The sequence below is a fragment of the Squalius cephalus genome (genome assembly GCF_949319135.1).
Source record: "Squalius cephalus genome assembly, chromosome: 5".
Taxonomy (NCBI): Eukaryota; Metazoa; Chordata; class Actinopteri; order Cypriniformes; family Leuciscidae; genus Squalius; species Squalius cephalus.
In genome coordinates, this window is record NC_137126.1 from 29,209,344 (window position 1) to 29,236,087 (window position 26,744).

A 26,744-nucleotide genomic window follows, 5' to 3' on the forward strand; every position below is an offset into this window, starting at 1 on the left:
TCTTTCTCTTTACCTCTCTCTCTCTCTCTTTCTTGTTCCACACAAAAAGTTATTGTATGACTTCAGAAAAATTGAAATATAGAACATCATATATAACTAAGTCATAACTACTTTTATGATGCTTTTGTTGCGTTTTTATGTCCTTTTTGGATCTTGACAAACCCTGATCTCCATCTACTTTCACGGCACAGGACTAAATCAACTTGACAAATTAAAAACATAAATTTATTGGTTTTATTCAAGGCATATATAAATTAATTTATAAATGAATAATTTAATATGACAGAACCAGTCTGATTTCATTACATTGTACAAGCTAAATACATTTTTTTAGGTTTTTAAGTAGATCCTTCAGGTATATCGTTGTCTGCTGCATAATATATTGAGTTTGTATGTTATATCATACAGGAGCAACAACAATTGAAGCACAGAGGTTTAAATAGACAGGTTATCAAGGGGCTGATGAGGGACAGGCGTCTGTGATTTGTTGTCATGGAAACTAATGAGGGTAACTATGGCGACAAACAAGGTACAAGGCAAAACAGGAACCAAACACAGGAAGTGAACACAGAAACAATGGGAACTAAGAATACACTTTAACATAAAAGTCCTTACAAAACACAGGAGACAGCACAGAGATCGTGACAATATTGATATACAGTATATTTAATAAAGGACACTGTTACGTATTGATACTGTTTATATATATATATATTAATTTTATATTACGAGCGCATCTGAAAACAGTGAGCTGCTGCAGTGAAAATAAGTAATCCAATGTGTCCTATATGCAACATGCTTCAAAATGACTTAGTTAACTAGTAGGCTATAGTTTAATGTGGCTTGTCTCATTTGATGCTCTGACAGATACTTCTGCTGTTTAATGCGTTTGAGATGTGGTGTTTTCCTCAGTGCATACATAGAACCTTACAAAAAAATAAGAAAAAATGGAAAAAATAAGTTTGTCGTTTATGTTCTATAAATTTCATTTATGTTCTATTTTTATATGTCAAGAGAATAAGGGGCCGGAGCTTAGGCTCATCCACTCCTGACAGAAAAATTGTAATATTTGCATGACTTTTTAACCTTTACAGATGGAGAATATACCTATATCGAAAAGGCAATATAAATGGAAAGGCGATAAAAATGAAACATATTATTATTAGTAGTAGTAGTAGTATTAAATGTACATTTATAATGCAAATAAGCAAAACACATGAAGCAATCAACACATAAACTTAATATGAAATGCATGACGAAAAAGTGTGTAATAAATCACAAAAAACAACAACAACTTGAATAATACTGTTTATACGTTAACTCCAACTCTCCCACCATCAAGCTTTAAAATGAATTGCGAGGACTCTTCACCCCGGGTCACATGACCATCAACGATTAAATAACTTCCTTGAAGTGATCATTGCATATTCCCTTTGCTAACTGACTTGTTTGGAACGCCCCTACAAATGGCGTCCCCTTCCCGAAATGCCCTTAAAGGATGCAAAAACGCTGTTTGGAATTCACCGTGTCACGCAGACCATTGTATTCTTTCTTTCACATTCGCAGTACAACCTCAATTAGGCATTTGCAACTTCTCAAATCTGCCATTGCTATTTCAAATCTTCACGCATTGACTTTGCAACTATTTTTGCGATATATTATGTACATGTAACTAACTTGTTCATTCGATTGTAAACATGTTCTGAGTCCATGTGTAAGGTGACAGTGATGTGCGAAGTGTAACAGGTTTTTAGGTGAGGTGACGGTGTGTTTGCGTGTTTCTTGTGATGTTTCCAGGAGGTTATTAGGTGTACAGGTAATTTATTGGTCTCAGGTTAAGCTAACAACTCAAATTCGTCACTTACTTCATCAACACTCACTGAAAAAAAAAAGAAGAAAAAAACTTCCCAAAGAGTCCAATCTTACACACATACACTTGGATCCAATTAATTAAATGTGGCCCTTATTTCAAAACATCCACCCAGTATTATGTGTGTGTGTGTGTGCTGTGTGTCAGGTATGTTCAAAAAACAAAGCAATAATGACCCAAGAGAAAAGACTCGTGAGTAAACAAATAGGTCAATGAGGACGGGGGACAGAGAGACAGAACACCCTGATTAAAATCTTTCTAGCAAAGACCTCTGGTGAAACACCGCTGGGAGGGCCTGAACCGCTCCAGAAGGGGGGAGGGGGTTCTGGACAAAGCATGCATAGATTTATGTAATGTTAAGAGACATTCACGCTTAAGACATCAGTTACATCAGACTTACAATATGAGGGACAGTGACTTTTGATAAGCTGAGAAAAGTTTGACATTGCAGGCTGAAGTAAAGTTTGGGAGCAAGCCCTTTTCAGGCGTTACATAGGACAAGAAACAGCATGTAAAACAAAAGAGTTATGAATGAGGAAACAATCAAATCCTGTTTTAGAACAAAATCAATCTTGTGCAAATCAAGGCATGTTCTATGATTACTGCAGTCACAGATCGAACAGCCAGGGGGTTAATGCAAGTAGTGCACTTCTCACATAACATTCCTATTTGAAAATATCAACTGTAAATTTGACTATTTTTGAGTTTCTCTGTAAATAAAAACATCACACAGCCATGTGGTTGCTAAGCCCATTAAAGCATGTGTGAAGCACTGGGTGAAGCAGAGAGCAGTACTGCTACAAAGTTTCACATACAGTATGACAAGAATTTTTGTCACTATTCTTGGAATATGCAAATAAGCACCAGTGGCGACAAGATGACAACACGGAAAGGCTAGCCTAGAACCCAAAATTATTCTCGTAGCTTTTAGCCAGCTGAGTGAGTTTGTGCACGTCCGATTCTTTGCGAGTGCATGTGGGCATTCATGTGTGTTAGCATCTAAAAGTGCTGAGCAAGTTTAAACTTCAGCCCTTCGCCTATCTATGGCTACGTTCAGACTGTCAGTCCAAATCCGATTATTTGTGTCTCCAATTGGAATCTGATCTAAAATTATTGACGTCCACACTGTGTATCGCAACTGTTCAGATCCGATTTGTGTGTTCATGCCAATCGTTCATTTTCTAGAATATCTGCATTGGTTTCTATGGCAATGACATTGCGATGGTATGCCTACGTCAACAACAACAACAACAACAACAACAACAACAACAACCAGATTCAATCATAGGCTCATTCTTACATAGTACATTTGCACATGCAAAGTCTTCAAAAGCGGTGCTTTAAATCTCTTGACAAACTAAAAGACGTAAATGACATTTGTATGTATTCTAAATAAAAGACACAGGTTGTACTGAATGTCAGCTTGCTTATTTTGCTCAAGGTAAGGATTTATTAAAGCTAGGGTAGGTAGGATTTTTCTAAAAAAAAAACATTCCAAATTTGTTTAAACTGTCTTTATATACCAATACATAATTAAAATGTAAGTACTCTGAAAAAGAAAGTATAAAAATCGAGTGTCTGTAGACCTCTCACGACTGTTGTAAACACAGCTCATTATTTCCATTCACTCCACCCCCTCCCTTCTGGGCTCCTTCTAAAGCCACGCCCCCAAAACACATGAACGCGCAACGCCAAACGCTCAGGCTCAGCTGAAGACGCATTTATTTACCTGAGACGAGCGGAGAGGAAGGAGCGCAGTGCATGCAGTGACATCATGTCAGAATCACATGTAATAAAATACCTAACTTTATCACTATGAATACAAACAAATATGATGGCTTTTAGTACTCACACTATCAAGCTAGCATATCGATACTGGTAAAGTTTAAAATATATTTTGTTTGATTCGGTAACGAGCTATATTTAGGCTATAGGTAACGAGCTATATTTATAAGGCAAAGCTAGGTTGCATTGATACACGTTTTCCCATTACCATCAGTTAAACTGTGATGAAGGTGAATTTCGTGTAAGAGTCATAACATATACGGTGTTTTGCATGTAAGAGTTTCCATGATGAAAACATTGTTGACTCTGATGAGGACTAACGTTACACTCCGGTGACAAGTACCGCATCGTCGGTTCCAGGACAGGTCCACTCCGGGGTCGAGGGCGAAGCAGAGGAGGTCGTTCAAGAGTGCGGGCAGGGTCCGAGGAAGTAATTTAGCAAAGTAGCAAAGCTGGCATTGGTACTTTTTGCTGCATTTTCTCAGCCATTGTGCCGCAAACTCCTGCTTACTCGGTGTAGTGAGCTGAATATTTCCGGGAACGGTGACATGTGATGAGTGCACGCAGGGCTGTGCACGCAGTGGTGCTCGGGCACGAGACATGAAGGCATCTGATTGGTTCTTTACATTCGCACCGAATGGCAGTGATTGGTCAGAGTTTTTACTGTCCTACAGCTGCTACAGAGGTCAGATTTTTTTCATTCCTTTTTCTGAACACATAATGTATTGACTACTATCAGAATGGAAGGACCATTTCACCCAGTATAAAAAAAAATGTTTCTGAACAGGATTACCTACCCTACCTTTAAGTCCACATGTCATGCAAACTAGAAATTATGCTTCTAACCACAGGTCGAGAGCGAATGTTCGTTGGAACGATGGTTTCGGGAGAGACTGACTCGTTGAACTATGCTGATAATGACGGAACTTGCGACCATAGTTGGCTAACGATGCTTTTGGAAAACCTGGGGTGCGTTTTCCAAAAGCATTGTCAGCCAACTATGGTCGCAACTTCCGTCACAGTTCAAGCGGTCAGACAGATTTCCAGAAATGCAATTTGAATAGGATATCAAACCGCATATGAATGTAGCTTGAAACGGATTTGTAAAAATCGCATTTCATGTTTTTTTGCCGTTCACACCAGCTAAATCTGATCGGATTTCAATCAGACATGCACAAAAATCGGATTTGGACTGACAGTGTGAATGTAGCCTACAAGACGGTAGGAGGCACCATGACACATTGTCTGAAAGAGTACTGAATCTCCTGATCAAAAGAAATGCGAAGAAGCAGCAGAAATAGCAATAGCATAAGTAAGCAGATGCATATGTAAAATAACGTGATCACCAACATTAAACAGCATATAAATCAAAACTGCCTAATGTTACTAAATGAAATGTTGACACAGGATTAGCTATAGGACTGTGCAAGCTTTGGGGGTGTTGATGGACTCGATCTACTCCATCTCTGTTTAGATCCTCGTTCTGATTCTGATCCAGACATAGTCAAAAACGTGATTTTCTCAGCTTTTTGCTCAAAATTGTGCTTTTTAAATGAAACTTGCGTGTCTTAACGAAACTTACACGGCGCGACACTGTTTGAGAGGGGTCCTTTTTCACTGTTGCACTGCGGTGAGGGCACAGCTGTTTGTGTTACTAAGCGTGACGGTAAAGATGGATAGGTTAAACTATAATTGATAGCTGTCAAATTATATTACAGTGTTTCCCATACATTGGTTCACAATATCAACACTGCCCGCCATAAATAGATTTTCCAAAAGGGTTTGTCATTGTTGAATAAACATGAGCACTGCACGTTTCAAAGTCAAAACGTGGCACGGGTGTTTTTATATGAATGTATCTTTGAAGGGAACTGACTGTCTTTAGAAAAGTTTCAATGTTATTTTAATTTAATCTTTCTTTATCTTTCCTGATAAAGCAGCGTTTATGAGCGCGGCGCTGCTTTGTGTACAGCCGTTACCGGGGAAACCGCTGTTTCTGCCACTCCTAACGCGCCTCCTGCTGGCACCTCTTTGTAAACAGCATCATTTTGTGGGGCCTTGCAAACTACATGCAACTTGCAAAACACATACTAGTGTCGAATTTTTCTACAATGTTCACTCATGACAGTAAAATAGGGCATTCTAAGCATTCTAAGTCAATCTACTGCAGTATTTACCCTCTCAATCTGTAGAAAATGTGGTGAACACCCAGTCATGCTTGAAAATACCATCATATACCGTGAAACCGTAAATTATTTTATAATTTAGTAGATAATTTTATAGATTTTTGGCCATACTGCCCAGCACTACTGGGGGCCATGAAAATTTTGCGAAAATGATTAAAAAAAAAATGCTGGTGGTGGCAGACAACTTTTAAAAAACGCTGGTGGAGAAAAGTTAACATTGGGGATAAAAGACAGTAAAATGTCAATAATGTCTCTTTCTCTTTTCCTCTTCCTTTCCTTTCAATTGGTATGCATTTTACAAGAGCACATACCGCACACAAAAGCTATGATGACATCATGTAAAGATGAAAGTGCCATTTATTTGCATGTGTTGTTTTTTTATCAAGTGATTCAATAAATAAAGTATGCAAATCATGTAGTGACACAAAAAGGCCCACAAAAGCTGTCAAACAGTGCTATTTCAATTTTGTGGGTTGGTTCTGAGTGCTTAGTTGTGGAGGAAGCAACCAGGGTTGTGCAAAATTCAAAGAATCACAGGAAGTTGAAATGGAACTTAAAAGGAAGACAAATTTCCTAAATTGTAATTCAAAGCTGCAGTTCAGCACAGGAGAATTCTGGGAAATAAAGTGTTGTTCCACCTTAGTCCACAAATGTTAAATATGAGATATGTTCTCATCTTATTAAATACATTAATTAAATACAAAAAGGGGTCATTTCAAACATTCATCCATATTGGTTAGCATCAGATACTTATGAAAGTTATATATATATATATATATATATATATATATATATATATATACAGTACCAGTCAAAAGTTTGGAAACACTACTATTTTTAATGCTTTTGAAAGAAGTCTCTTATGCTCATCAAGCCTGCAAAAAAACAGTAATATTATGAAATATTATTACAATTTAAAATAATGGTTCTCTTTTTTAATATACTTTAAAATGTAATTTATTTTTGTGATGCAAAGCTGAATTTTCATCAGCAAGTACTCCAGTCTTTGGTGTCTTATGATCCTTCAGAAATCATTCTAATATGCTGATTTATGATCAATGTTGGAAACAGTTGTGCTGCTTAATATTTTTTTATAACCTGAGATACTTTTTTCAGGATTATTTGATGAATAAAAAGTTAAAAAGAACTGTATTTATTTAGAATAGAAATTTTTTGTAACAATATACACTACCGTTCAAAAGTTTGGGAACAATAACTATTTTTTTTTAAGAAATTAGTACTTTAATTCAACAAGAATGCGTTAAATTGATAAAAGGTGATGGTAACGATTTATATTGTTAGAAATGTTTTTATTTTGAATAAATGCTGTTTTTATGAATAAATGCTGTTAACGTTTTACTCATCAATGAATCCTGAAAAAAGTATTCCAAAAAAATATATTAAACAGCACAACTGTTTCCATCATTGATAATAACTGAGTATCAAATCATCATATTAGAATGATTTCTGAAGGATCATAAGACACCAAAGACTGGAGTACTTGCTGATGAAAATTCAGCTTTGCATCACAAAAATAAATTACATTTTAAAGTATATTAAAAAAGAGAACCATAATTTTAAATTGTAATAATATTTCATAATATTACTGTTTTTTTTTTGTTTTTTTTAACTGCAGGCTTGATGAGCATAAGAGACTTCTTGCAAAAGCATTAAAAATAGTAGTGTTTCCAAACTTTTGACTGGTACTGTGTATATAACTTTCATAAGTATCTGATGCTAACCAAGGCTGTATTTATTAGATTAAAAATACAGAAAAAGCAGTAATATTGTGAAATATTATTACAATGTGATATTATTACAATTTAAAATATCCTTTCTATTTTAATATATTTAAAGTTTTATTTATTTGTGTGTTATTGTTTATTCATTATTCAACATAAAGTTCAAAAGAACAGCATTTATTTGAAACAGAAAAATTATTATATTCTGAAACAACTTAAAAGTCTTTATTGTCACTTTTGATCGATTTTATGTGTCCTTGGTGAATAAAAGTATTAATGTCTTTGAAAAAATCGTACTAACCTTAAACTTTTGCCCCACAGTACAGTGTGGGGTTAAAAGTTATATATATATATATATATATATATATATATATAAATGGTAGCAATTTCTACCTGAATTTACCTTAATGTACTAATGTAGTTAGGTTGATTCAATCGTATTTTTGAATAAAGTTAATTAGATGTTACCACATGAGACACATTTTTGTTATCTGACAGGTTTTACAGTGTAAAGCTGTAAAACCACATCAAGTCAGATAACTGAATCAGTAGGTGTGCCCGACTAACCACACTATGCCATGCGCGATTATAACACCCATTCCTATAATCTGATCATCCTTTGATGAATAAATACTGTAATGACCAATATAAATGACCACAAACAACTATATCAAATGAAAGTCAGTTTACCCTCTGCTTTCCACAAATAACAAAAGATGCAATCTATAATGAGCATAATATCAAGAGGTGTGTTTCTTCTGAAAGATTGACAATGGCTTCACTGAAATGCAGCGCTACATTAGTGCATTTAGCACATGCATCACGGGAGGTTAATGAATAAAATAAAGTTTTGTTGCTGAAATAGAGCTCACAAACTGTTTAATGAATTTGCCCCAATGTGTTTAGTGTTAAGTGTACCATTGGACACACCAACCGTTATATGTGTACTATCACACACAGTATTAAGTCTTATCACAGAGAGCCTCCAACAGATGTCCGTCTCTGGCAGAATCACATAGGCCTACTTTTGTTTTGCATAACATGGAACAAATAAACAGCACAGCGAGAAAGGCTGAAGTTCCCTCTATACTAAACACTAAAACACAAGTTTTATCATAGTCAATCAATTTCAAAAGAGCAATATATATATATATCAACAAGTATTACTTATATTTTTCTTTTTCTTCTTTTTTGTAGAATTAGTGTTGCATCATAATCATATATAACCCAGCATCCTTAGTCTAACCTACGTGAGTTCCAGGATTCTGGAAAAACAAAACAAAAATGTGCACATCAGCATTGGACTTTAGAGCAAGACTAAGTCCATATTCAAATATTAACTCCATGCATGGAGTTAAAAAATTCAAATACTTTTTACTTGTGCTGAGGTTTTTTAAAACCACATTAACCTTGGGTGAAAGTCAGTCAGAGATGTTATAATTTTTGCTCAAATCTGACCATTAATGGAACACAACAGGTTTTTCTATCAGTGATATTTGAATGTTCTTATTGATTTGAATTTATTCCCCTCGCAAAGCCATTTCAATCTGCCAGAACATAACATTACAACACAAAACATTAAAATCCAAAAGGCAACAAATTCACATTTTTTAAAAATAATGTAGAACAAAAAAAAAAAAAAAAAAAAATCTAATTTAGAAATGCATATTTTTGATCTCTTTCACTCACTTTTTCTTTTTATTAGTAATTTCAAACTTCTTGGAACATTTATAATACAATAAAAATATATAATAAGACTTCCACAGTCCTGTAAAGAAAAGGTGCATAAGCCACCTGACACACTTGAACCAGTTATGATGAATGCTCTTTTAGAATTGTTCCTCTGTAACCATGACGATAATGAGAAGCCAATGGGACAAGAGAATGAGAGATACCTCACACCACCCTATATGAGCTGTAACAAATCACTCCTGTTTGCTTTCAACAGCTGACTTACACAGTCATACACTTTTGTAATAAAAACAAAGACAAAACAATAACAACAAATAACTTCTACCACCAAAAGTTTCCATAAATTGATTTGTAGCTCTTGGCATTTTAATAAAGCAACAGGTTGTGCATTAAAACTTCTAAATGTACATGTACGACATGAAGGGCTGCAACAACTGATTGATAATAATCAGTAATAAAATATGTTGAAAACCTGCTCTTTATTTCTATTATAATTGTTTAAAATCTGGAAGCCATAGAAAGAATACATTTATTTATTAAACATTTTATATTTTGTTTTCCTTCATTCATTAAAAAGTGTTATATATCATTATTAGGCATACACAGCAGTGTAATATACAATATAACACAATATAATACAATATTTATAATTAAATTCATTTTCTCTTTATTCATTAAAATGCATTATATCAGCATCATAGCCCTAGTGAAAAAAAATGTATACTTAAGCACAATTTATTCGTATGTACTTTAACTAAATGTATTTGTGGCACACTATAAATTGGTATAAAGTCCAAAATTGTCCAAAAGCAGTGCTGAAGTTCAACAAAAGTTGCATTAAATATACTTGTTTGTGCTAAAGTGGAACTATTCCAAGTATACTTAAGTACACTTTAAATATCTACTATTGTATTTAAGTTTTAAAATGCAGAATTCACTATGTATGTACTAATGTATTTTGGTGATATTACAATTGCAATTAAATGACACTTTAAGAGTGTTGAACATATGTACATTGATATTTTACTGATAACAAACTGAGGTCATACTTTTAGTGATTTTTAAAGTTTACCAAGTAAACTTTCCAAATACAATAAAGTAATCTTTATAAATAATGGCACATCTTTAGAATTTGCATTTTACAGACACCCCCCAGTATACCAGTAACTCACTTATCTGGAAAACAACAGTGAGACAATGGGAACAGATACATTGAACGTACAACGTAGGAAACACTAAGGACTGGATTCGAACCCGGGTCGCTGCCACACAAGAGCACTCAGTTTACCAGTTTACCAAAACCGTAATATTTTGTGTTCTTTCTATACTGTTACAAGTACTGCTTCAAGCTAATAGATTTTTCTATCAATGACTGCACAAATTATATGGATTTAAAGACTGCGAATTGCAGAGAAAAGTCTCAATATAGGCGCAGTAAGCGGTGCGTGAAAATACACATGAAGCGGCCTGTAGAACACAAAAGTGTGTTAAACTTGAAGATGTTGAAGAAATAAAGCCAGCAGACACAACATTAAATATCATCTGCAGAATGTTTTGATTCCCTTTTACCTGACACGATCTGTCATTAACGCAGCAGGAAGCAATTGCATTAACCGGCATATAGGTTTATTCTTGTGCACGCACTAAAACACAGACAGTTCCGTTCGTTGGTGGGAGAATGTGAACATGCAGAACTTCTTGTGTTTCAGTTCGTGTGGATGGAATAAAACCATCGTAACATTTCTCTGCCGATTGTATGTACGCTTCAACTCTCAATGAACTGCACAACTGCTCCTGATGTAACATCCAATGAAATGATTTGGCAGTTTGACGGTCTTGCATTACACTGTAGATTTAAATGTGACGCATGAATTGAAGTTATTTTAATACATTTTACGTTGTTACGTTTCATGCAAATAATGTTTTTGAATTTATTTGACATGTTAACTTTTTGTGTCATTTTTGAGGACTGGTCAGGATAATTTTAATAATTAATTTAATAATTCATAATATTTTGACAGCCCAAAGGGCCATTAAAGTACCATTGATGGGAAAAGTGTATTAGTACAGTAGGTGCATTGGAGTGTATTAGGAATAAATAAAACTTCTGATCAAGTATGTGAATTTCTTTCACCATTTCAAACTGACCATATGTTGTTTTCTTTATTTGTCATAATTACATCTCTTTACTTTTGTAACTACTTTCTATATGTACTGTACAGTATGTAAAGCTGCTTTGCAACAATGCAAAATTTGAAAAGCGTTGTAGAAATAAATTTTAAATTTGAATTAAACAATGCCTGATAATCAAATTATTGAAAAGGTAAAGGTCATAATTATAAAACTTACTTCATGATTATGAATTATAATTTTTTTGCAACTCAAAACAAATTTCCTGTAAACTTTTTTTGTTCCTGAGCGATTTGTTTGCGAAACTAAAGAAGCCATTGAGCATCGTCGAGAGGTTAAAATGAATTGGATTGGATTAAACCCGCCAATGGCACGCCAGGTGGATAAGCCAGTTTGTGATTGGTCCCCGCAGATTTGTAACGGAAGCAGGATAGAAGACTGTACAGGTTTGCAGCCTGAGCTGCAAAAAAGTTGTGTTTGGAAATTCTGCCCTTACAGCACCTGTTAGCAGAAACAAACTAGATGCTTCAGTTCATACCTCACATTTTCTTTGGTTTGCACAAAAACAAAGTCTCATCTTAAAAGATTACATAGCATCAGATTTGAAATATATGGTGAGACTTGTGTCTTTAGCTGCAATGAGCTTCTAGACTCTAAAGTTTTCCCTCTGAGAAATGTGCCAAATCTGCAACACAGATTCCCAAAAGTGTGCACTGTAGCGAGTTCAGTTGTTTAGCAAAAGTACAGCAAAACCGATTGTTGGTGAATTCCATTTCACAGCCCGTGAATGTAAGGTGAGGAGAGATTAACTTATCAAACATATACAAAAACTGCATGGGGGATTTTCACAGTATGGTAACCATCTCAGAAATGATCACGGTTTACAGTATTAATCAATTATTAAATAAATAAATAAACGGTATTATTAAATTATGGTTGTTATTATTAATATCATCAGATAAAATGACAGTTAAATGAATGAAAACAGGTTTTTTTGGTTGAACAAATGCTTTTATTATAACAAACTCGAAAACCATTTGGTTTGTTTTGTTTTGTTTAACAAATTGTTTATTAATTTCAATAAAATTTGTCTAATCCACTTAATTCACTAATTGATAATAAATCAGATCAACAACTTATTTTTAACATTAATAATTTATTGAAATATTTAAGAATAATAGAGTCCTATGAAAATGTATGTATGAAAATGTATTTTATGTATTTTATTCAGAAAACTATTTTTTCTTTTTATTAATAAATATAAATATAAATACAAATATATTATCAAAAACGGTGGAATTCAAATGAAAATGAAAATTTAAACTTTTATCCATTTATTTTTTGGGGAAGTGCTGCAAAACAGATTTACTAAATTAAATCATGGACAAAAAATATTCCTTAAATAATATTTAAATAAATTATCTTATTATTGTTGTTGTTATTATTCTGAGAAGTGCTTTCTGTTGTAGGCCTACAATAATATATTTCTTTCATAATTTCTCCTAGTTAAACCGAACTTTTATTTTGACTGGTTGTAGTGAAGACCTGTTCCAGAGTGTTTTTGACAATGGTTTTTCTCAAATAAAACGATGAAAATACTCATTAGGCGTTCTCTCAGAGCAGCTCTGGAAATGTTCATGTATTCATGTCCTCGTATTGTTTGTGAGACACTGAAAACAACTTGAGCTTGAGTATGTAGCCTTAGTAGACGAAGCGGTGCAGCTCATTCCCACAGAGACACGCAGATCAAGCGATTATATATTTATATAGCAGTCTTTTTGTGCTTTTATATTCACAGACCATGTCGCAATTTGATTTAGTGCACAGCTCTACTTTCGATTTATTTATCCATCCATCAGTTTGCGTCTTTTACGTGACATCTGCGTCAAGGTCCTTGCACGTCCAAAATTTGCGTACGAAATTTTCGCATATTAAAAAATAAATACGACCTCACGTCTCGATTTTCTGCGTTTTTCGCATCCATAGCAAGCATTTTCAATGGTGTTTTGACTATTCATAGCCACCGAATGACGAATACGATAAAAAGCATACGAAAATGTTGGACTCAGTGTGCATTCATTTTGCATGACTGGATTCTGGGATTCCCTCTGCATCTAAATATAAACGGGACATACCTTTATCCGTACAGAGGGATGGTGTTCTATGTGTTTCCTCCTTTTTCAGCCACTTTGCATCCACATTTTTTGCAAATTGTATATCTATCCTCGAGGACAACCACGCGTTTTTTCTACATCCAAATATTGCCCATACTGACAATGGTTCGCTTTCGACGGTGTTGCATCACTTTTTTCTTTTGCACATTTGTTCTCCCGCCCTTGCAAAAGTTTCCGGAGCGCGATTTTCTTCCCCGCTTACATTATTATTTATTTTAGTTATTGTTTTACTCAGTAACGTATATGATTTAAAATGTAGCGAAGTACAATACTTGTACAGTTTGCTACAAAACTATATTTTGCTACAAAAAAATAGCTACATTTTGACTTTCTCAGTTTGTGTAAATCTACTTATGGTTCAGAGTATTTATTTTTTACCACATTAATTTCCCATATGTCTAGTACAATTATGTGGTTTTGTTTTATTAATACAGTATATACTTTTTTCTGGATATACCCCGAAAGAATGGAAGTGAAATGTGACAACATGCCCCATAGGTGGGGTACATTGTAACATGTGAGGGGCACATTGTAACATGACCATATGACAGCTTAAAATGTTATCTGATCTAATAAAAAAAATATACAAGACAAACTAAAATATTTTCTAAATAAAATACAATTAAAAACCTTTTTCATAATAAATAATGGCAATTTTTAATAATTAAATATAAACTCATTTTTGAGTTTTGACTACAAACACAGGAAAACACAGCTATTTAACATAATTCAAAACAAATAAATAATTAGTAATTTCTGAACATTGACTCTCAGTCTTTATTCACCTTTTTCTCAAGTTTTCTCAATAAAATTAATAAAAGTATACAATATATAATAGCATATTTCTAATAGGGGCACATTGTAACGCAGTGTTACAACATGCCCCCGCCTGCACAACTGGGATTTAAGCCCTGCTAGTGTCTTCTGCTAGTTAGCGAAGCATTAAATAACTATCTCAACTGTTAAATAACATATTGGAGATTAAAATAATATCAGATTTGTCTAATTTTAAATAAACACAAAAAATAGAGATGAAAAATTAACTTAAGAAATGTACTTTTGCTATGGTTTAATAAATGTCTATGGATATCTTCCAAAAAAATAAATAATTTTGGCGCAATTTTTTCTCTATATAGTGTTGATATGGCAACTAGTAAATGCACCAAGTTTCATCATCCTAGCATGTGTGGAAGTATTTAAAACAAGTGTGTTACAACTAGCCCCGTGTTACGTTGTGCCCCGCGCTCCCCTACTTAAGTAAAAGTACTTAAAAAAGTAGAAGTACACAAATGTAATTCATTACTTTCCACCTCTGATTAGTTATTAATTAAATTAATAAAAAGACAAAAAGACCTTGAGATATGTTTGGTAATTGTACCTGAATGAATTGAAAATTAATTTGCTACATTTCAGATTAATATATTTGTTTTCCTTAGAATTTTAATTAACAGTAACTTAAACACTTTGCAGTTTGAATGATGTCCTGTATAAACAAAATGACGGAGTATGTTTTTATGTTTCCACTGTTCGATCGCGCCCACGCCTCACACACACACACGCACACACACACACACACACACACATATATATATATATATATATATATATATATATATATATATATATATATATATATATATATATATATATAAGATACGAACTCTAAATGTTGTTCCCAATGAGAGTATATTTAGAGTAAAACATTTTTGTCACTGAAAAGCAAGCCTGCAACCTTTAGCCAAAAAAGCGTAAAAACTAACGTTGCTGCTTTGGCAGTACTCAGGGAAGGAGACAAGAGGCCATTTTTCAGAATGGATATCAATGGGGGAGAGGCTTCACCACGCTGAATAAACCGCTATTGTGAAGAAATAGCTTATCATTTAATACAGTACAGTGCTCTTTGCTCACTTTCTGTTTATAACCCATATACTATTTGGGTAAATGTTGTGTTTTCATGCTGCTCAGTACACTGCAAAGTTTCTGGATTTACAACTGTACTTAAAGGCGTGACTGAATCCGAAAATGCAATAATTGACAGTGATATAATCTTAGCAACAGAAGGACAAAACAATCTGTGTGTCAAAATAGATGTGCATTAACTATGTTTTCACTTTATCTTTCTATAAACAATTTTTACTTATAAACATTTGATGGCAAAATGCTGTTTAAATGTATTATTTACTTATAATTATTATCATCATAATAACCTCATTTAATATTTAGTTAATTAGTTAGTAAATTAAATAGTAAAATAGTTCCAACAGTTTTTGCTATGGTACCCAAATTGGTACAGAGAACCGTTCAAATTTTACTGGTATTGGTACCGACTACTGGAATTTTGGTACCATGACAAACCTACTTAGAAACTGTTATGGACTTTGTTCATGTAAGCACATTTGCCTGCAAGAGCATACATAGACTGATTAGACAGTCAATCATGAAACAATTACTCCATTCAATGGCTAATAATCAGGGGATTATGGTCTCAATCATACTGATAAGTTACCTAATATAACAGAGATGGTTCTGAATCTGATCAAGCTATCATACAACCTCTAACACAAAGCAGCAACAGAAAGATAGTGGTTAAGTACAGAACAAGGCATCTGATGTCAAAGGTGTATACCCATTTTTTTGTCAGAATCATCTAAACAACCAAGACAAAAGCAAATTGCAGCCTTTCATATGGATCATCACCTGCTTAATTAGGGTTGCTGCCAAGAGTTTCACCATTTAATCCATTATTTGCCTGTAATGAGAGTGTGAGGCGGGGCTAATTTGCGTATCTATGGATCCATGTACTAAATGAAGCAAGGGTGTAGAGTTACATTCAAGGTATTTTAAGGCATGAAGACTTTTTTTTCCCACAGGAAAAAAAACATTTAATTATGTAATTTTGGTGATCAAATATGAGTTTTAAGGGATAATTACAGGGGGACTTTAACACCAGGTGTAAACAGGGCTTTAGGAGCATGTCGTACCTCAAATCAAGTACCTCAAAAATACAATGCCGTTTGAATCACCATAAATTAGAAACAGTATCCAGGGACTGCTGCATAGATAATAGACATCATTGTTTCATACTGTATCTGTATGTTCGTTAAATTGTGATCGGCTAAGATAAAATGACAGTTCAACAACAGGAAACATCTTTAAGACAATTTGGTTTCTTAGACTGCATCTTAATTTGTGTTTTAATTTTGTAGGGTAATGAATACAAATGTTCTACACATAGCAATAGCTCTTATAAAAGCTTATATCACAACTTCATATTGTGGTGTTAATGTCACAATGCAATTGCAATTACAAAGTCAACAGGAAATGGCATTCACAGCCCATTTTATTCCCATATTGTGATTTCCAGGATAATAAATGAGAAAATGTTTTACTGGATTGTGAAAATTGTTTCTACATGATTTTTCAGAGGCAGAACAATTATTATGTTTTTATGAAAGATTACGAACTTCTTTATGAAAGATTAAAAAACTTCAAAGAAGGTCATGTGACAAGGTTGCAGTGTCATGTGTTTCCAGAGAGCCTGTGCTGTTGATGGCAGTGACGGCTGGTAGGCTACTGCTTTTGTTATAATATATATAAAAAAGGGCAATATTCCAGAGACAAGTTTATAAACCTACACATTACCAGATCGAACACAAACAGAGGATTGAAAGCCTAATCTCCAGTGAACATGCAGATGACGCACATTATGCTCTTTACTGACTCCCACTGAAACACGACATACAGGAGGCACCCAAAACAAAATTATTAAAACTATGTCATTATTTAATCATCCTTTTGTCATTACATAGCCATCAATTGTGTCAAATGTACTGAATGAACATGTAAATGACATTTCAGGCTTCAGTGGAGAGGAAGATCAGATTTTCTTTCTATAATAATAATAATAATAATAATAATTTGTTACATTTATATAGCGCTTTTCTGAGTATTCAAAACACTTTACATATGGAAGGGGGGATTCTTCTCAACCACAACCAATGTGCAACATCCACCTTGATTAAATTGACGGCAGCCATATTACTCCATAATGCCCACCACACACCAGCTATTTCTCACACAAAGCTTTTTTTTAATTATTGTTTGACAGACACTGTCATGTCAGTATGAACTCTCATTGCATAAGAAAGAGCTTTATAAAGATTTTTCAAAAATTCTCCTTTTGTTTTCCAAAGAAATAAACATAGGGGTTTGAAACGCCATGAGGGTGAATAAATAATGATGACAAGCATGTTATTATTTTTTTCATTTTTCTGTCATCATTTACTCACCCTCATATTGTTCCAAACCTGTATAACTTCCTTTCTTCTGTGGAAGAGAAAAGAATGTTGAAGTCTAGAAAACACTGGACCCCACTGATTTTCATTGTATGGACAAATCAAAAACATGTTTTAAAATACACTTTGTGTTCCACAGAAGAAAGAAAGTCATAGAGGTTTAAAACAACATGGCATAATTTTCATTGTTGGGTGAACTATCCCTTTAAATAATTATTTGTTCTGAGCACTGCAAGTGTCCTGTATGCCTATAGCACGTTCAGCACATAAGACACACTATAAATATGACTGTTAATAAGCAACGTGATTTCATAATAATTATTATGTATTTGTACAGGGTTCTACCACATATATTTACTTACGTTTGCATACACTGTGAAACGTGAAATGTATTTGAACAACTTTCCAAATGTACAAATGTGTACAAATTCATATTCAAGAATAGTGAATTGCATGAATTATTTGATTCTATTTGATTCAATTGTCATGTCAATGACATTATGTTTTCGATCGCATTTATTAAAGGTCCTATGACATGCTGCTTTTTGGATGGTTTTATATAGGCCTTAGTGGTGGTCCCCTAATACTGTATCTGAAGTCTCTTTCCCGAAATTCAGCCTTGGTGCAGAATTACAGGCACTACAAGCCAGTCCCACAATGAGCCAAGCGTTAATGTTTACAGTGGATGTATCGCAATGGCTCGTAGACACGCAATCGTTCAAGCTTTCCAGTTTGACCCAGAATCTGATCCGGATGGAGAAGCACCTGCAAGTTGCAACTCAGCGGTGTATCCGGAGGACGGAGCAGGATGTCTCCGAATGGTTAGTTTAAAATAATGTGTCTGGATACGGTAGGGCTGGGCGGTATATCGAGTTTGTACAATATAATAAAAAAATCGATACATTTGCACATCTGAAAAATAGCGGAGGAAGCAGTGTTAGCTGCTGCAGTGAAAGTACATAGTACAATTTGTCCTAAACATGACACAAGCTTATATTAAGGTCTTCAAAATAACTGGTAAGATATAGTTAACAAGTTTAAAGCAGCTTGCTCTGGCAGATACTGTTGCTGACTGACAGACAAATACTTGCGCTGTTAAATTCATTTGAGATGTGGTGCTTTTCTCAGTGCTTAACTTACATTTCACAGGTGGGTCATTCCTGGTATGCGGTGACATTTTGGCTTCATAAGTGTTGGGAAAAAAAGTACATGATTTTCATGTTTTTAGCATTCTACCAAAATAGTGGGATGTTTAACTATAAGGAATACATATTGGTCAAGCTCAGGGACTCAAAAAACAATAATTATGGGTAGACTGTTCAGACACTGTCCATGAAAATATTCCACCCTGTTAGGGACATATACATAGTTATCACAACATGTTAATAATGTAAATGTTAAACAATAATGAGCTTTTCTTGGATAGTATATGTCCCTTATACCATCTTAGAATTTTTTTTTCTTCTTGAAACAAGCAAAACAATTTTTGATGAATAGTATATGTCTTGATTATTAAAAATAATCTTTGATTATTTTGTGCCCATTTTTGCAAATAGGATGGTAAATAATAAAATTATTTGGCTCAAAAACCTATATATGCTGTTAGTGGTCCTCACCTCACAAAATAAGGCAAAAGCCAAACATTTAACGTTGCTGTCAAATTATTATTTAAAATTGTCTAACAGGGTGGAACGGAGTATAACAGGGTGGATCACCTTTTAACAGCTTCAGTGGATGAGCTTTTTGTCATTGTCCTGCATGGTTTGCCATCAGTAATGTGTGGATCTGCACCTATATAATATTGTTTCAAAACAATAAAAAAAAATCCAAATTTCCTTTGGGGGAGGGACACAAAAAATAGCTATGTGGTTCCTTATCACAATCAATCATGGTGGCGAACCAATTCTCTCTTCAGATGGCTAGAGAAATACTTACAAATTAGAGAAGACAGACATAATAAATTACATTTTTATATTTGATTAAGAATAAAGATGCTATAATTCATTTGAATTAACTAGATTAACAAACAAAAACAAGGATCTCCATCTCTCTTTGCCCTGTAGCGATGCTGCATCTCAGCTGGAGTAAGTGGTGGTGCCATTTCCTAACAAATATTTGTAGATTGTAATAATTACACAGTTACTAATCACTGATACTAATACTGGTACTGATGTTTCTATGAAAATAATGAAATAGATTTTTTTTACATTATAAACATTCACATTACAGTATAACTGCGATCAATTTCAACATTTATAAGGCTTTAAAAAGAACTTTAATCTTAAGAAAAATGGGAGAGATGCATTAGATGCAGGATTGAAATGGTGGCTACAAAGAAATCTTTAATTAGGCTACGTTACCAAAACTTTTATTTTGGTCATGGTTGTCTTGAAAAACAAAGACAATTTGACGGTCGTCGTATGAGAAGTCACGCTGCAGAACTGCGAGTCAAATCTTCTGACACTGCCAGAATTTGTAAAATTTTATCGCAACAGTCATTAATCGGCTGTTGGTGAATATGTCAAACTAAATATGGCTTGGGTTCTCACTGTACGATTTTGGCCACGATTTGGCCATCTCAGACAAATTTTGTAATCCTAAAAGATTCCTCTGATCCTAGGCTAAAATTTGAAGTCTTTGGTCGTTACACTGAAAAAAATGATTAATTGACTTAGTTGAATTTGCTAAAAAAAATTATGTTAATTGGTTCCACATAATTAATTTTAGCTACATTTAAACAAATGCATTACGTTGAACTAAGTTCAGCTTAATGCATTTGTTTAAATGTAGCTAAAATCAATTGTGTGGAACCACTTACGATAAAAACATTTAGTAAATTCAATGAATTTACTGAAATCATTGAATTTACTAAAAAAAATTATCGTAAGTGGTTCCACACAATTGATTTTAGCTACATTTAAACAAATGCATTAAGCTGAACTTAGTTCAACGTAATGCATTTGTTTAAATGTAGCTAAAATCAATTATGTGGAACCAATTTACATCATTTTTTTTAGTAAATTCAACTAGTCAATGAATCATTTTTTTCAGTGTCGTTTGACACGTTCACCTACAGCCGATTAATGACCGTTGCGATCTAATTTTACCTTCTGCAGTGTGACTACTCCTACGACGACCATCAAATTGTCTTTGTTTTTCGAGACAAGCCATGACCAAAATTAGCATTAGAGTTTTGTAATTCAGCTCACGGTCACCTAACGTGTCATTGATTAATGATGTAAAACTCCAGATGAGGTTTCTTGTGTTCGTCCGTTTTAAGTCTGACATCTATGACAACTCAGATCTACGGTGTGACATGGATCACATCGGGGTTCATGTTCGTACAGTCTGACAAGAAACAATCGTAAAGGACTAATATAAGTCGCACAGTGTGTACCCGGCTTCAGTCACAGATTGCGACATGCCGTGTTTCGGTAGATGTGCGTTTGAATGAGAAATGTGTGCCTTCAGAGTGGATCGGAATATGATTTTCAGTAATTAATAACTTAAATTGTGCTCTGTACCTCATACAAGACTATTATATACCGCCATCATTTGGACTACTTTTGGTACCGCTTTTGACATTTTTGTAAAAAAATAAATAGCTTGTTCTATCCAGACTGTCACTGGACTATTGAAATGCTCTGCTGGCTAGTCTTCCAGCTTGCATTGTCAAACCTCTGTAACTGATCAAAAATGCCACAGCTAGAGTGGTCTTTAACGAGACGAAGAGAGCACACATCACACCTCTCCTTACAAAACTGCACTGGTTGCCAGTTGCCGCTCGCATCAAATTCAAGTCACTGACGTTTGCCTGAACAACCACTGGCTCTGCTCCCTTTTACCTAAACTCACTAGACTTATGTGCAATTCAGAAACTTGCGCTCTGCAAGCGAATGTTATCTTGTGGTGCCATCTCAAAGAGGCACAAAATCTCTTTCTCTGACCTTTACCATGACTGTTCCCTGCTGGTGGAATGATCTGCCTAACTCAACCAGAGCTGCTGAGTCCGTGGCCATTTTCAAGAAACGGCTGAAGACGCATCTTTTTCGGCAGCACTTGATCCAGTAATACTAACACTTTCTCTTCTATTCCATTTATTTAAAAAAAAATGTTTTTTTACATGTACTGCGTTAGATTAAACTGAGAAGGGTCACAGCACTTGTATATTGTTGTCCTACTGTTAGTTTAACTGCTTCTATTGTTCTCATTTGTAAGTCGCTTTGGATAAAAGTGTCTGCTAAATGAATAAATGTAAATGTAAATTACTGTGATTGCATTTGTCTGTCTGTAATTTTTCTTTATAGCAACATATTTTAAAGAAATGTTAATGGGTAGGTTTAGAGGTGGGAGTGGGATTAGCAGCTCAAAATATATTTTTCTTTATTCTATATTGTTGCTAAAATTAAAATAATATAAAATATATAAATAAAAGATTTCTATAAAATGGTAAAAGTGCAACTACATAAATATAAAGAATCGTAAATATTTTGTTTCATTAGCTGTAAATGCGTAATCATTTTTAAATTTTAAATGTTGTCAATACGTCTATATTGTACATTTCAGAATCTATCCAAACATACAAAAATGCAAGTTTTTTACTTGTAAGTGTTAATAAACGTTATTACGTACTAATAAACATTGAGACCAGGCTGAAATAAGAACACTGACACAACAGAGGGTTCTCAGAACTCTAGTGCAACGGGGTTACAGTGAAATCTTGTAGGGTTCTTAGTACAAGCCCCATGTGATGTTCCACTAGAACGCTTTGTAAAGAACCTTTGCCTTATTTGGAATGATGTTTAACCAGAACTAAATTTGACCACGGTGTACTTAAGATTATTACATAACAGAGACATGCGTACACAAAAACTCTTTTCAAAAGCCCACCCCTCTCTCCCTTTTTGTCCGTTTCTTCAGACAAATCAAATATCTACAACTAACTCGGCTATCTTCAGTGGTCATCCAACCTTTGAGAGTTTGTCTTTTTATGCATCATCCATTCATCAAACTCAATGCTTATTAAAACGATCAATGTTTTGAAAGGAAAAATCACCTTAAAATACAGTTGGTGGTCAAGCAGACTACCATCACAAACTATTAATACTGTACATATGAGTGCGAACAATTCCAACTAAAATAAATACAATTTACCCCTCAAACTTTATTGTGGTATTAACAGACCACTTTTTCCACCTGAATATGGCTTTGTGTTCTAAGACTCATGTTCAGAAGATGTATTATGTGTGATATCAGGTCAAGACCAAAGTCTCTCACACTTTCACTCATTAATTGGGTCTGATTCAAAGGTTAAACACACAACTAAGCTCAAATTACTTTTAGGAGAGAAAAAAAAACCTCGGAAAAAAATGCCTCGGATTGAACTACTAAACTCTCGCTTAGATTCTTTAGACAAATACAGAGATACCGTTTCTAATTTTCTTAGAACTCAGAGTTTTATGTAGTTTCATTTCAGTCTCCCGCATATTTTCTTATCATCGTCCTGCTTTTGTTCCAGCCAGCACAGCTCTGACTGCGTTTTTTAGAACAGCTAAACTGTCAACTGTCAGCCTTCAGTCAAGTCAAATTAGATTTATTTAATACTGTACATATAGAGCATGTTGTAAAACCACAAATGTTGACACTTTGAGATATCAAACCAACAACATATTAAGGAAAAAGTAAAAAATCCTTAACCTGTCAGAGGAGCTTAAGCAATGAAATTTAGGTAAAGCCTGTCAATTTAAAAGCATAACCTGACAGTTGGACCAGCGTGTCGGTGTGTGAATCAAAATGTGCCGTTTCCATGTATAGTCTGTGAGTGATCAAATGTGAATGACTGAGAAACAGAATGAGAATACAGCGAAGATCAATGATTTAGGAGTTCTGAGGCATTTGGACACAACCGTGTGGGGTTGCCTTGATGGCAGTATCCCTGGAACCCAGCAACCCTGAGGGAGGAGGCTGGCCTCTGTGTTAGAGACTTGGATACTGTATTAATGTGTTCAGCTGTCTCTGGTTTATTGGCAGATAGAGGAACTTCAAGCAAATTAACACTTTCTCCTAGAATTATGAATTTACTTTTGTGCTAATGGCCCTGAGGCTAACTGATCCTGATCCATTAATAGCAATCTTATAAAGAACATACAGAACTGAAACGTCACAAGAAACCAGGGGTCCGTGTGAATGTACTACACGGGGTGAAGATATTTAAAACAAAGACTTTTCTCTAAAGTATTGCACTACATATCTAACTATTTGAATGAACATATTTAAACTAATATTATTCTCAGCCACCCAGGGATCACAGCATAATATAATATAATATAATATAATATAATATAATATAATATAATATAATATTCATATTTAATTACAGTTATTAAATGTTATCAAAAAAAAAAAGCTTTTCATACTGTGGTCCCTATGACTGTACAGGTTGAAAATATCTGGGTCTGTACAGGTTGAAAATCCCTAAACAACTTAATTACATGCCCTCCAAATAAGTTTTTCAAAATGCCCATACAACACGTGCATTATTTCTTGATCATTTCGGTTATGTGTTAATTTATCAACTTCAAATAAATATATAAATAATTTCTACAAGTCGGACTAACTCTTTAATTGTCCTCTATACGGTTGCATTGCGGGGTACAAAGACGCAAGTGTTATTTTAATTTATTGTTCAAACGCCATTCAATGTCTATGTATGTGCTATTTCTTAACTTTCTCAACAAAGTTATTGGTTGTAGCCAAAGAAAAAGGAAAAGCAGTGCCCCTTCTTACCTGCCATCTGTTAACGATGTTACATCCAGCCATTCGCCCACCTCGTTTTTTACGCGGGGCACGTTAGGGTACGGGGGACGGGCCAACATCCCGACCGGGTACCACTGTTCGGCCGGAGGTCGCTCCCGCGCAACCAGAGACCCGCTTTGGCCGTACTCGTATGGGTTACAAATAAACGGCGTTTCATTGCCAGTAGCGTAAGTGGTCCTCTGTTTTGGAGGCCCGTACTGGCCGTTAGAGTCATCAGCGTACCTATGCGGGTACGCCCAGGTGTCATTCAGTTCACGGGGCATCATCTCTGCCTTAATTTTGGTGTTAAAGTGATTCACAGGCCCCGTAAACTCCCCGGACATCGCCGAGGGCTTCGCGAAGCTTTGGCTCGGTCCGTTTTCGAACTCCGGGTGGACGAAATGGGCCATGCTCGCGGGCAACAGTTGTTCGAACTGGCAAGAAGCCGCGTGCGTCGCGTCCATATCCGGTGCTGTCCTCGCTGCCGTACCTTCTGACCTCAGGTTGGCAATGTCCCCGGACATGCTGGCGAACTCATGCACCTCCTGCACACCTGATGTTAAGTGTGATCTAGACGCGTTGCTGTACTGCAAGGTTGTCACCTCACCTGCTAGGTCGCCACTTTTAAACATCCCGAGCACTTTGTCCCTGCCTCGCAGCTCTAAGCCTCTGTCTCTCTGTCCCATCGCGAGAGCGTACTCTCTGTCTTTCGCTCCTTCTTCAGGTTCGCTCACTGAGCAGTCGAGCAAAGGCAAAAACATTTCATCACTACTTCCAGTGGTCAGGGGCGGTAGGGGCATTGCATGGTGCGGTCCCATCTCGCCTAGTTCGCTGGACTCCATAGCTAAGCCCAAAGACACGGACACGGCTCTGCACAGCTCTCGCGCTGTCTCCGAAATGGTGCTGCTGCTGCATGCGCGACTACTACTCGCCACACTTGCGTCACGGCCCGAGCCCAACTCGCGCTTGTGAACTTCAGCTGCACCGTAGCCCTTCTGTCCGCTCTCAGAGCCCCGGAGGAAACCTGCGCGACTGCCGCTGCTTTCGGTGGCGTCTGCGCGGCCCGAGCCGCTAGATGACAGAGATGTGTCGCTTTTGCTTCCTGTTGAACTCTTGAGAAAATTAATACGGCTTGCCGCTGCCTGTATCACCGAACTCGTACTCTCGCACTCTTTTTCGGGGCAGCATATTATTCCTCTGCGGGGGGACAGCTTGTTTAAACGCATGTCCCTCGACGCGGTCTGCAGGAAGCCGCACTTCTTGGAGCTAGAAATGTCCAAACTCTCGGTGTTACTCGCTCTCTTGACGCGCACGTTTTGAAAAACGCTTTGGTAAGATCGGTGAAAAACTGCGTCTGGGGACTCGCAAGTGTCCATCAACCCGAACGGAACCTCAATAGTCTAGAAACAGTACAACACACAACCCGTGAGGGTTTAAAGGTGACTCACCGCAACAAGTTCATCGACGAAATACTTAGAAAAAGTTCCAGTCAGACAGACAAGATCGGAGCTGCGCAGGGCGAGAGTGTGTAAGCAAAACAATAATCAAACGAACGCTTGTGTAATCGCAGAGGACACGCTAGGCGGCTCTTAATAATAAACGTCAACGAGAAAAGTTTTTCGAAAATGCACGCCAACAACCGTTTGGGGCATCCGATCATCAGAGCGTCAAGTCAGACACGTCTTATCCATAAATGAGCGGATGAGAAAGTGAACCAGTCCGGGGCCCGGGGGTGGGAATTTCTCTCCGCTGCTCGAGTAGTTTTCCGTCTACCTTGAGAACAAGCTATGAGATTTTGCGCTGTCTGTTTTCAATCATCAATCTGAGCCGAAGCGGCTGTTGCTACAGTAGGCTACTCTGGGCGCATCATAACAGCCTACACTTTCCTCTTTTAAGTAATTACAGCCATTTTTTTTTTTTTCTCGTGTCAGGTAGGCTACTCTCCTGGGTACATTCGCAGGTAATATTGCTGTGTCACGGTGTTTTGTCGGGGTAAGCAGTAATTTTACGGAGAGTTTGCTCGGGAAAGTCCTTGAACGCTCTAACTGTCAGGACTAAATAATACAGTCACAGGA

The 26,744-nt window shown here is 35.7% G+C and overlaps 1 protein-coding gene across 1 annotated transcript in view; it reads right to left on the bottom strand.

The window, feature by feature from the left end:
- The window catches only part of ar (androgen receptor), a 112,685-nt gene extending 85,941 nt beyond the window's left edge, over window positions 1-26,744 (bottom strand). The window contains exon 1 of the mRNA XM_079870840.1: window positions 24,661-26,744. Coding sequence (XP_079726966.1) covers window positions 24,661-26,045 — 1,385 coding nt within the window. The 5' untranslated portion in view covers window positions 26,046-26,744. The remainder of the gene's footprint in view (window positions 1-24,660) is intronic.